Source organism: Marmota monax, unplaced genomic scaffold, assembly GCF_021218885.2.
Source record: "Marmota monax isolate L192 unplaced genomic scaffold, Marmota_monax_Labrador192_F-V1.1 WCK01_AAM20220418_F8-fsc00035, whole genome shotgun sequence".
Taxonomy (NCBI): domain Eukaryota; kingdom Metazoa; phylum Chordata; class Mammalia; order Rodentia; family Sciuridae; genus Marmota; species Marmota monax.
In genome coordinates this window covers 2073053-2086094 of record NW_026691961.1, presented here as the reverse complement: position 1 = coordinate 2086094, position 13042 = coordinate 2073053, and the positions used below count along the sequence as shown (strand labels likewise).

Below are 13042 nucleotides of genomic sequence, written 5' to 3'. Positions count from 1 at the left end.
GGGCAGGGAGGGGCCTGGGGCCGTGTTGTGTGAATCCTGCTGCATAGTGACCAGCCTGGCCTCTTTGGCCATCCTCAATCCTCTCTCTTGTGAACAGGGAATGACTTGCGGTGTCTTCCGGGGAATGAATATCAAGCTGGGCTCCATGGGGAAGGCCATCTCACCCTTCGACATCCAGGTCTGGTCCTCAAGACTTTGGCAGGAAGGCACAGTGAGGGCCCAGCTGGCACTGGGCCCTCCTGTGACAGGAGTTGACAGATCCAGCCATGCTTCCCTGCCTGGTGTCCCTTCCCTCTCTCTCCCTCTCTCTCTGTTTCCCCTCCATTTCTTATGGAGGCTCCCTGGCAGCCAGATCCTCACACACAGTGAAGGGAGGACACCTCCTCCGAGCGTTGGAGGCTTTCCCCACCAAGTGGTGCCAAAGGCAATGTGGGTGATGGCTACATACTCATGAAACACGCTGACCCTTGACTCAGATTCCACAATTACTTAATTCACAATTACTTAATTGAAAGTCGTATTCTATTTTCAGACATGGTTCTCCCGTCACTCTCCCCAATTTCTTCCTGGTGTCCCGTGTAGAAGCCAGGCCATGCTCAGGAGGGGGCAGATGGGCTGGGCGAGTCCTGCATGGCAGGACTGACAGGCTTCTTACTCCAGATCATCGATGACAAGGGCAACATCCTGCCCCCCAATGCTGAAGGAAACATCGGCATCAGGATGAAGCCCATCAGGCCACCAGGCCTCTTCATGTACTACGAGGTAATGGAACACCGGGTACCCCTGCCCAGAACCCTGCATCCTGAGCTTCTTCAGGTCATCCTCTATTTGCTCTTACTTGATGAAGCCCCTTTAAATTACCACCAAGGCTTACAGGGCATTGCCCCATTGCCCTACCCTAACCCCTCTGAGGCTTAATGGGTAATGGCTGGGGTAGAAAGAAGACTTGCTTCAGAACCACCAGACGTGTGATACCTCATGAGTCCCTTCAGCCCTGTTCAGTTTTTTTTTTTTTTCATTCTTTTTGGTGCTCAAACTTGATTTCTTTCTAGTTACTCTATTTCCAATCCCCTGATTCTTTCTTTTGCCTTCTCTAATATGTGCTTCACACCTTCTAGTGCATTCTTTACTTCAGTTATTATACTTTTGAGCTCCAGAATTTCTCTTTTGGAAAGAGAAATCTTATCATTTCTTTCTCTTTAGATATTTTTGTTTTGTGCCTATGTCAATTTGCTGACTTCCTTTAATTCTAGTCTGTTTTACCCCTTGGCTCATTAAGCATATTTAAAATACTCAAGTTATCTGTCAAGTAAAGACAGTGTTGGGGATGTCAGAGGCCGTTTCTGTCCATTAATTTTATTTTGGGGATGAGCCATGTTTCCCTGCTTCTTTGTGTGCCTGTGACTTTGTTGTTGCTGGTGGTGGTGTTAAAAACTGGGTCTGTGCTTGTCTTGATGTGGTAACTCTATATAACCCTGAAAATCATATTCTCTTTCTTCCTACTTCTTTTTGCACCTGAATTCTGCTTAAACTAAGTCATTGCCTCGCGTCAGCCCTCCAAGAATCAACCAGACAAATTAGGACATAGCAATTTCCACATAAGATCTGTTCTGCTCCCTACAGTCGTGGGAGGAGAGAGGAGGAAATGGGGAGCAGGCACGGCCAGACCATGACTCTCGTGCTAGAGTAAAGGTGGGGCCATTGTGAGTCCAAATGCCACAAACTTTTCTACCATTTTGAAGATGGCTTTTCCTTGACCAGAAATCTCTCAGTTGGTATAAATCTTTGGCTACCTTCTAGAGCAACTACAAAGTCAGTTCAGACAGCTTCCAGGTTTCACTTGTGTGGTTGATTTGATATTTGATGTTTCTGTGAGGAATGAGAGATCAGAGCTTCTATTCCGCCATTTCCCGAACATCAATCCCCTCTACCACCTTTAAAAAGTAGCCGAGGTTTACCTGAAGGAGGTAAATGTGGACTCTGCCCCTCTCAATGTGTAGGTGAGATATTTTCTCCCTGACCCTCAGGAGCTTTTCTTTTCTCCAAGGAAGGATTAGTGAGGTTCACCTTCAAGAAATCAGGTTCAGAGGGAGGAAAGAATTGCTTCTATGGATGTGTAAGGCTGTCTTCTAGGGGCTAGGCTTGGGCACTATCTGAGAAGAGGATACCAGAAAAACTCATGCCGGTCAGGGAGGACCTGTCTTTCAGGGTGGATCAACCAAAGTATCAAAAGACAATTTCATATCCCAGTGGCGCATGAATGGGGGGAAATATTACCCACAATGCATTGTTTCCTAAGTTTCATTCATTTCTGTCCACATCTGACCTCTGTCCATTCTATTCTTTGTTAACTATGTTTTTATCTACTTCATATGTTCTCAAACAAACTCATTGTTTCACTTTAAAGTTTTTTTAAACAATTGATCTAGTATCATAAGTGGAAAACAGTATCACTTGAAAATCCAAAGGCTGTTGTAACTATAATTAAATATTTTTAAAGAAACTGTCTTAAATTTTACATAAATCCTGTTTCTGCTTAAAGCTCTGATCTCAAACTTACCTTCCTCTTGGTATTTGCAGAAATTCTAAAAACATGTGAACTGCAAACCAAGAATCTCCTTGATAAAAGCAGAACAATCAGAAGTGAATTCAAAAAGGGGGGTGCTCTCCTGGGTTTGCAGGTGTCTCTTAAAATCATCTGGTGTCCCATAAGAAGGGCTGCTTATGGATCAAGGACTAGGCTATGAAACAAGAACTAAATTCAAATATCATCCCTTTCTTTGATTTGTTGGTTGATTTTGAGCAAGTAACTGTGCTATTCTGAGCATCAGTTTCTTCTTCTATAAAATAAGCTACAAAAAAAAAAAAAAATCCAGCCTCACACAAAATCACATACAAAAATGTTTGTAGCAGTTTTACTCATTATAGCTCCCAAGTGGAAAAAAACCCAGACATCCTTCAATGGGTGAATAGGAATAGCTAAACAAAAACTGAGGTACATTTATAGCAAGGAAATCTATTCAGCAAAATAAAAAAAAATCAAACTATCAATGAACACAGCAATGTGGATGAATCTCCAGAGAATTATACTAAGGGAAAGAAGCAGTCTTAAATGGCTACATACTGTGAGTCCACTTATAGAACTAGGGGACATTCTGTCAAGTAAATTAATCCAAGGACAAGAAAGACAAATACCTTGTGTTCTAACTCTCCTGAAGAAGCTTAAAACCTTGATCTTATAGAAATAGAGAGCAGAATAATGTCAGTAGAGGCTCAAAAGGGGATAGGGGATGGAGAAGAGAGGGAGTTTGGATAACGAATACCAAAACAATGAGACAGGATGAATGAGTCTAGTTGTCCTACAATACAATAGGGGACTATAGTTACAACAATTTAGTATGTATTTTATAAAGAAGAATTAGGAGTTCAAAATTTCTCAACACACAAAAAAAACTGTAAATGTTTAAGGAGGTAGAGATGCTTATTTTTCTGATTTGGTCATTACATATTGTGTTCATGTACTGAATCTTCCCAATAATATGCAGAGTTATCATGTGTCAATTTATAACAATAGGGAACAGGATAGTGTTGCCAAGGGGGTTAGGGATGGGAAGAGAGGAGGGAGAGGGACTGGAAGGGAATTGGACATGGCTGTCAAAAGCAACCTGAGTGCAGGGTACAGTGGCTCATGCCTGTAATCCCAGTGGCTCAGGAGGCTGAGGCAGGAGCATCGTGAGTTCAAAGCCAGTCTCAGCAAAAGTGAGACACTAAGCAACTCAGTGAGACCCTGTCTTTAAATAAAATACAAAATAGGGCTGGGGATGTGGCTTAGTATTCGAGTGCCCCTGAGTTCAATTCCTGGTATATAAAAAAAAAAAAACCCTAAGCAATTCTGCTAGTGGGGGCTGTTTTGTGCCCTGACTCTTGTGGAGGGTACACAAACAGGTGGTCAATTTGCATATGAATAAATATACTCACAGACATATACAAAGTAAAAGTGAACTAGAAAATATCAGAATAAGATCAGCAAATTCTATCAATGTCAGTATCCTTAATGGAATACTGAAAAATAGTTTTGCAAGATGTTACCATTGGGGGAGACTGAATAAGCGGTACATGGGATCTCCTTATCATGTTTCTTAAAACTGTGTGCAGATATACAATTATCTTCCAAGAAAAAGTTAACTTGAAACTATCACCCTTCTAGACTGTCTATAAGGATCAAATGGGAAAGTATTGAGGAAGAAAATTGATGCAGTGAATGCACATCAGCCCCTCTCCTCTGTCCAGGCACCTTGTAAATGCTGAGCTCCTAGCAGGGAATAAAGTAGAAAGCTTTCCCACAATAAGGGAAATTTTATTCTGGTGGCATGCCACACAAAAGTGAGCTGTTATTTCTAAAGACTGTCTTTAAAAATGCCTCATAATGTCCACTCATGGAGAAGCAGCAGCACCGAGTTCTTGCATGTGGTGTAAACAGACTCAAAGGCATTATAAAATTTGCCCAAGTACCAGGGAGAACCAGAATCCAACCCCAGATCCAAGCCTGAGGCTGCAGCTCATTCTCTCTCACCACACTGCCTTCACAAACGGGGTCTGTTCTCTTTGCAGAACAACCCAAAGGAGACAGCGAAGGTGGAGTGTGGGGACTTTTACAACACCGGGGACAGAGCAACTATGGATGCAGAAGGTTACTTGTGGTTCCTGGGCAGGGACGATGACATCATCAACGCCTCTGGGTAGGTGTGGTTGACCCTGTGCTGGATCCCGTCACCCTCACACGTCTCCCAGGATCGACTGCCTGTGTGAGCTTCCTCCATGCCTGGGTGATGGGACCTGAGGTTTAATTCTGAGCAGAACCATTTCTAGCATCTATGGGTCCTGTGCACCTCCTATGTCCAGAAAAGCCAATCAAAACAAAGTTCAAAGTTCTGGATGGGGATTAAGATATCACACAATTTAAAGATGATGGTGGGATTGGGAGGGGAGACAGTTTTGGTCCCCCAACCTAAGGGCGCTTATTTTATGTCTGGGTTCCACTTACACAGCACAGCTTATCCAAGGAGAAACGTGGTAATAATGATAATAAGAGCCTACCCTTGCAAAGCACTTACCATGTGGAAACTCTCCATTGCTCTCTGTAACCCATCTCAATGCAAACGGGAGATGAGATTACCATTCTTATGCCACTGACAGTGAAACTGGGTCACTGAACAGTGAAGAAACTGACCCACAGTCTCAAATGTCATAAATGATGGCATCCCGATCAGAACCGAGGCAGCCTGAGGCTGAGCCCTAACTCCAACCTGATTTTGAAACCAAGACATATGACACAACTTCCCGTGAATATTTCAGAAACTGCAATATTTTTAACGGACACATAATAATCGTACATCATGATAATCCAATACACATCTACAATAAGAGTAACGAAATCAGATCATTAGCATACCCATCACCTCATGCATCCATCCTTTCTTTGTGCTGAGCGCATTCAAACCTCCCTTCTATCTTGAAATATGTTATACATGATTGTTAATGATAGTCACCCTGCTGTGAAATAGCAATAAAACCTCCTACTTATAAATTTCTAAAACATGTTGATATGGGTGTGTGCTGAAAATTTGCTAAGAGAGTATATTCTAAGTTTCTCGCCATGTATGAGTACTGTATATAACCCACCAGCAATGGTACAGGAGGTGATGGACATGTTAATCTGCCTGACTGTGGTAATTTCACTATGTGTATGTAAAGCATTGTGTTTATAAAACATGCTTTAGTATATATTACTCACACATATATGTGCATATATGCGTACACACACACACATATATATCTATATAAAAGCCAACATACTAATATATTTTTTAATAAAAAATTATATATATATATATATATATATATATATATATATATATATATATATATATATATATAAAATCCATTCCAATAAAATAAAGCATGTTGGTAGAGTGACGAGAGGATGTGGAATTTGCTTGCAAGTTGCAGACAGAATCGAGGCTCCGGGGAAGTCTTGTGCTGGGGAAACGACTTGCCCCCAAATTCCCAGGCTCTGTAAGAGAAAGCTGCTCCCTCCCGCCCACCAGAGGCCCTGGGGCCAGAAGTCCCTGGTCACTGCTGGGCTGGGCTGCGAGGGTTACCTCCAGCACTGAATGCCCAAGTCTTTGCACTTAGGGACCAAACACGGGCAGTTCCCAAGTCTCAGACTCCCCAGGACCGCTACCCTTGGGGTCCAGGGTAGATGCGACCCTACAAGGACAAGAGTTAGACTTAGTTCCCCCCAGCCCCAACCTCTGCCCCCAACAATTGATGCCGCAGGTACCGCATCGGGCCGGCAGAGGTGGAGAACGCCTTGGCGGAGCACCCTGCGGTGGCGGAGTCGGCGGTGGTGAGCAGCCCGGACCCGAAGCGCGGGGAGGTGAGGAGGTCCCCAGATCCGTGTGTCCGAGTGCGCCCTGGCGGAGCAGCTGCAGGAAACCTAGGACCGGGAGAAGGCGTAATAGATGCGCATGTGCACAACTTCTATGGGGTCACCAGGTGGCGCTGTGGCCTCAGCTGAGGCTCGGAAACAGCTGCTAAAGCTTAATGAGCGTCTACTATGTGCCGAATCACTAAACGCTCACAAAGCCAACAGTCTAAGGATGCTTATTTTGTATTCTCTGTATAGACAAGGGAAAAGAAGGGCTTAAGTAACTTGCCTGGCAATCACACAGCTAATATGAGGAGGGGCCAGCCAGGCGTGGGGGTCCATGCCCATCCTCCAAGCTACTGGGGAGACTGAGGGAGAAGGATCGCAAGCTCAAGGCCAACCTGGGCAACTTATGGATACCGTACCCAAAATAGACAGCTGAAAAGGGCCGGGCTCAGTAGTAGAGGGTACCTTGGTTAATCCCCAGTACCTAAAAGAGAGGGAGGAAGGGAGGGAGGGGAGGAGAAGGAGGAGGAGAAGGAGGGGGAGAGGGAGGGGGAGGGGGGGAGGAGGAATAGTTCCAAAAGAGAACTCCAAGCAACCTACCTCTAAAGCATGTGTTTATTGGGTCAACAAGTGTTAATTGAGTATCTTCTGTGTACAAAATCGTTTGCAATGAACTGGGACAAAATTGCTAATGTAAAAATGAACTATTAACAATTATTAAACCCTGCTGGGTTCCAGCACAGATCTCCATGATGAAGATGATTAGTGGGAGTGATAACAAATGGAAACAGACGATTTCTATGTGTTACCTCATGGGTCTTTACAGAAAGCCTATGAGGAATGACACGTTTATTGTCCCCATTTTCCAGAGAAGCAAAATGAGTTTAGGTATGAAATAGAAATAGGAAGGTCAGGGAGATGGACCTGCCCCCCCTCCTTTTCCAAATCCCTGGAGCTCTTAACCCCCCTGGGCTCAGCCATCAACTTGCCTTTCCATTCATTCAGTAAACACTTTTTAAACTCTGTACATAATAGGCCCTTCCTCTGAGGGGCCCTCATCTGAGACCCCACTCCCGTTCTGCAGGTGGTGAAGGCATTTATTGTCCTAAACCCGGAGTTCCTGTCCCATGACAAGGACCAGCTCACCAAGGATCTGCAGCAGCATGTGAAGTCGGTGACAGCCCCATACAAGTACCCGAGAAAGGTAAGCTACGGCAGAGGGATGGGCCCTGTCCCCCGCACAATCCCCAGGGTTTTGCTACATATCTCGAGGGTGGCCCTGAAGTGGGGAGCTTTACTCTCTGCAAAAGAGATTAACTGGGATCACTGTCACTGGGAGGCAGAGCTAGAAGCCAAATGCACATGTGTCTAACAGCAAATCTCGTGTTTCTGTCATGAGTCAAACCATCACTGTCAAGCATAATGTTCTGCCGTCTCACCGACAGCAGAACAGGTGCTCTTCCCAGGTAGGAGGTGAGATGTCCCCACAGGTAATACAGCACCCCAAACCATGAAGGGCTGTAACAATGAAAGTTTCTTTCTTGATCGTGCATAATACGTCCCCCATAGCTCTTCTAGGATCTCTGCCCCACATCCGCTCATCCTGGGGCTGAGTTAAAGGAGCAGCAGCCACCACATAGTTACCTGCTAGGTGCTGTACGAGGTGGAGGATAGGGAGGCTGTTGGTTCCAGACTCTCGGCCTCAATGAAACCTACTTCCTTCCACCCCATTTCATGGGCAAAGCCAGTCACAGGGAGTTGGGAGAGGAATCTGCCAAGCTCAGTGGACCCCATTTAGGTTGCCAGGAGGTTTCATCCTTTATGGGGACTGTGAAGGGCAAAGGAAGGTCATGGGGAATGGGTGGGAAACTATAGCAGACTCAGAAGAGATTTGCTTTCTTCTCAACTAGGTGGAGTTTGTCCTAAAACTGCCTAAAACCACCACCGGCAAGATTAAAAGGAGTGATCTCCGGAAAAAGGAGTTTGGTGGGATGTCATCAGGAAAAAAAACAGAACCTACCCCGCGACTTAGGCAGATCTCTGGGGTGCCTCAATTTCCTCAATAGGGTGGGGTTTGGAGGGGTATCAGGAGGACTGAGGCCCCAGTATTTTTTTTTAAATCCCTGAGTTTGGTAACTGCCCTCCTTGGAAGTCCTCTGTTCTCCTGGAGGGCCCAGGTGAGCTCAAGGATTGGGGTTGCAGGTAATAAAACACTAACAGCAGCTGCAACAGCACCTCAGTGCTCTCTGTTTGCTTAGTGACTCCATCTGAGCGCAACGCCTTCCCTCCACCATCACCCCCACCCCCAGTCCAGCACGTCCCATGGCCCGATGCTCCCTCTTGGCACCAGCATCTGGGGAGACTCCCAGCTCCATTCCGTAGCCAGGACCCAGGGCCAGGAAGGAGACTCTGCCTGCTGGACCACGCACCTGCCCCTGCGAGACACAGGAGCCCACAGCCCAGACTTTCCTCGATAGACAACCAACAAAGCCCTTCCTTCCCAGGGACTCAGGAGCTTGCTAGGGACTCCCACTCACTCTGCCAGGGATCAGGACCCCCTCCTTATCCAAGAGTCCTCTCCAGACAGCACCTCTTCTCCTTCTCACTGTAACCCCCTCCAGGGTCCCAGATCCCTCTCCACCCCCTGGTTTAGACTCCTGTGCCTGGGCCATGTCCTTGGGTGTGGAGAGCGGTGACTTGGATCATGGTCTTTGACTGCCTGGGAGCCGTGGCTATGCTTTGCCCTGGGAAATTTCCATGCAAAGGTGCAGGACAAGATTGCCCAGGAGGGGCTGGGGTTGTGACTCAGTGGTACAGTGTTTGCCTAGCACGTGGGAGGCACTGGGTTCGATTCTCAGCATGACATACAAATAAATAAAATAAAGGTCCATCAATGACTAAGAAAAACAACAACAACAACAACAAAAGATTGCCCAGGAGCTATGGTAAAGCCCTTGCCTGAGACAGTTCTGTGCAAAGTTTGGAACAATAACAGTCTTGACCTTGAGTTCAGATATTAACTGCTGGGAATAGAGAATTCTGAGCATGACAAGAAACCCACAGTATCTTGCAAGTGCCATGGGCTTCAAACTTGACCACTTTGCAGAAACTTCCCCATAAGTAACTCCCCCCCCCCCCCCCCGCCTGTCTTTAGGTTTGGCAGTGCAGGCGGCTGCACTTGGGGTCTGTTGTACAACCACCAGGGGGAGACCAGAGGCAGAGAGGAGCAGGGGCACAAGCGTCCCAGCCTGTGGGTGGAGAAGAACTTGCTGTCCCCCTCTCACTCACCCCAGCTAGTCACCACTGGAAAGATCCCACGCACGTCTGCCTTGTTGTGAAGTCCACAGTGACACCCACTCACCGGGGAACACACAGGCACGGCCAACACAGATGCACATCACAGAACATCACAGGACCAGCCACACCAAAGAAAACCCACACCCCCGACTCTAACCTCACAGACACTGAAGTCCAGACCACGTGTTCCCAGGCAGATTTGCACAACCAAACACACACCACCACACCCCAACACACAGGGCAAGCCAAGGCCTGGCAGTACATCATCTGCCCCCTGAACATCACAGAATGTGGCGTTTTCTTGGATCCAAACTGAGTGCTGGGCATCTGTCACTTGAAGGGCATTCCGGGGGGTCATGCCCAGGCCCTGAGAATTGCCAGGCTAGGGTGACCCTGGGGACAAACGCAAAGCACAAGATCAGGATGTGATTAGAGAGGGAGGTGTTGGCTGGGGCTTAGCAGGGCTAGCAGCCAAGAGAGGGAGGAAGGAGTCCCGCCCAGGACCCTGCCTGTGCCACAGTGGGCCGCACCCCCTGCTCCACATCAACGATGCCCTGGGGAATATGAGATGATTCCGGCACCACAGTGACCAACGGCTCGGGCAGCAGGTGGAGGAGCTGGACGGGAGCGTGGCCCCCAGGTCTAGCTTCTCCTCTGAGCAGGGCTCACCCACACAGAGCTGGGCTCTGCGCCACTTGTCTCTCTGGGCCCTCCCCCTCAGGGGTCTCCCTGACTCCTCATGCCCCTTTCCAAACCCAGGTCCATCTGACACTTTGCTCTGCCTGGACACTGGCCCTCCCTGACCACTCTGGATCTGTGTCCCCATCTGTGCAAGGGACCTGGAGAGGGCACCTCAGGGTCCTGGGACAATGCCTGTAAAGTGTTGACACAAGCAGTACCAAGAACCGTTGTTACAAACGTTCCTGCCTTTAATGGCTGTGGACCTTCCAAGGTGCCAGTTCTGGAAGGAAAGAGACCCCTCACAATGCCCCATGTGCACGGGCCCAATATGTCACTTCCCCCAGTCCTCATGAGCCTGTGCACCTGGCCCCACGTGCAGAAGGAAACCCGCCCAGACCTCAGAGATGATCAGCAGCACAGCTGGTCCCCCGCCTAAGGCACCTGACCCTGCCAGGGTCTTTGGAGGTGTCTCTAGGGGACAAAGAGGACATGGCAGGTTGACTTTGGCTTTGGGCAGCTTCCTGGGCTGTAAGAATGACCTTCCCTTTCAGTGTCCTGGACTCTGCTCAGTGTCCCTTCCTTTCTTTTGTCCAGATTGGGTTTCAATCCTGGTGACCCTGGCATCCCCCTGTGGACGTCCCCTGTCCCTGTACAGGCTGGGCCTCTCCCCTCTTGATAACCTGTCACTGTTGTGCAGTTGACTTCAACCTTCCTGTTCTGGTGCTCTACTTTTAAACCACGACAAGCCAGTTCTGTGGCTTTTTATGCAGATAACGGCACCGAAGCAAAATGTATTTCATTGTATCATTACTCTGATTCTTTTTCTGTTTTTTTTTTTACTGTTTTTCATGATTTCTTTAGGACTAAATACATCGGTTTTCTACATAATGCAATGACAGACTGTTTGCAGCTTACATGCATAAAGATTAGAGAGATGGGGTTTCTAGCCCTGATTTGGAGCTGCCATGGGCCACATGGGGTTTGGGGACATGTGTAGTGACCCTGAGGAAGTTCCCCTCAAGACCCAGCCAAGGAAAGAAAATCCCTAGTGTGGGATGTGTCCACAATTCCCCTGGATGGACCGTTTCTCAGATACCCCCACACACCCGATAGCCCATGCCCGTCAACAGACTCCATGAGAGAAACAGGGGCCTCTTTCAAGGCCGCCTAGGAAGCAGACGGTGCAAATCCATTCTAAGCTTAGTGCAGCTCTCAACTGAAGCCTCCCTGGGAAATTCAAGAGAAAGAGGGAGAGAGAGGGAGGGGACACCAGGCAGGGAAGCATGGCTGGATCTGCCACCTACTGTCACAGGAGGGTCCAGGGGCCAGCTGGGCCCTCACTGTGCCCAGTCAAAGTCCTGAGGTCCAGACCTGGACCAGACCTGGATGTCGAAGGGTGAGATGGCCTTCCCCATGGAGCCCAGCTTGATGCTCATTCCCCAGGAGACAGCGCAAGTCATTCCCTGTTCACAAGAGAGAGGATTGAGGATGGCCAAAGAGGCCAGGCTGGTCACTATGCAGCAGAATTCACACAACACGGCCCCAGCCCCCTCCCTGCCCTGCACAGATGTCAATCATGCCGTACAAGGAGCCCTTGTGGGGGAAGCTGAAGTCCTGGACTCCATGCTCAGGGCACTGACCCAACTGTTCAGTGACCCCAGCATGGGGTGGCTCTGTCTTAAGTATGAGGAGACCAGTGGCCAGAGAGGGGTCAAAGAGAGATGCAGAGGGTGAGCCCCACCTGGGGCATGTGCTGTGGGGCCTAGAGACACACCAGGGCTGGGCTGGGTCCTTGCCAGGGGAGGCCATGCGTCCACATGCACTCGCTCTAGGCTCCTGGATGGTGAAGGAATCGGCCTCAGCTCCTTCTCAGGGCCGTGTTGAGCGTGCCCACTGTGCTGGCCCCACTGCTCCTCCGCCCCTTCCCCTCCCTGACCACTGACCCCTTGGCTGCTCCTCGTTATCACTCTTTCCAGGGCTGAGCATTTGCAGTGTGACCACAGCGTGAGGCCACCCAAAGGTGCAGGGGAGATCAGCAACGGGCCAGGATGCAGGAAAGCCTGCTGGTCATTGTCCTTCTGCAGGACTTGCTGCCCACATCACTCTGCACATTAGCCCCACACCTCTAACTACCCTTGCTTGTCTGCCTCCTGGGAGAGAACAAGCCCCCGAGAACACAGAGTGCCCCGTCCACCTGTGTGTCCCCAGCAGCTCCAGGGCGAGCCTGTGCTGGGGCGGGGCCCTGTGGCCAGCGCTGGGCACACTGCCTTTCCCTGATCACAGTCCCGCCAGCCGGCCATTATGGTTTGCATTCTCCAGGGGGGAAAGCCGAGGCTCAGAGGGTCGAGGGACAGGGGCATGGTCCTGAAGCCTGTCCAGTGCAGGGCTGAGACCCGGGCCTGAGCCCGCGCTCCTGGCAGAGGAAGGAAGCTCTGTCCCCACAGCCCAGGCCACGCACACTGGAGGGGGGTGGGAACCGCTGCATGGATGGCGGACAGGGCTTTGAGGATGAGGCATCAGCTATTGTTGCAGACAGTGGACACAAAGGGACTGGGGCCATGGATGAGCCTGTCGTCCTCACCCACCCTCCTCCTCGTCCCAAGCACAAGCTGTGAGCTGCCCAACAGC

The 13042-nt window shown here is 49.0% G+C and overlaps 1 protein-coding gene across 6 annotated transcripts in view; it reads left to right on the top strand.

Annotated features, from left to right (window-relative positions):
* The window catches only part of LOC124085408 (acyl-coenzyme A synthetase ACSM1, mitochondrial), a 44402-nt gene extending 35732 nt beyond the window's left edge, over nt 1–8670 (top strand). For all 6 annotated transcript variants that reach the window (XM_046433165.2, XM_046433501.2, XM_046433417.2 and 3 more), the window contains 6 exons: nt 98–178; nt 661–762; nt 4612–4739; nt 6340–6439; nt 7521–7640; nt 8347–8670. In XM_046433165.2, the coding sequence (XP_046289121.1) occupies nt 98–178; nt 661–762; nt 4612–4739; nt 6340–6439; nt 7521–7640; nt 8347–8502 (687 nt within the window). In that variant the 3' untranslated portion in view covers nt 8503–8670. The remainder of the gene's footprint in view (nt 1–97; nt 179–660; nt 763–4611; nt 4740–6339; nt 6440–7520; nt 7641–8346) is intronic.
* Nucleotides 8671–13042: the final 4372 nt, after the last annotated feature.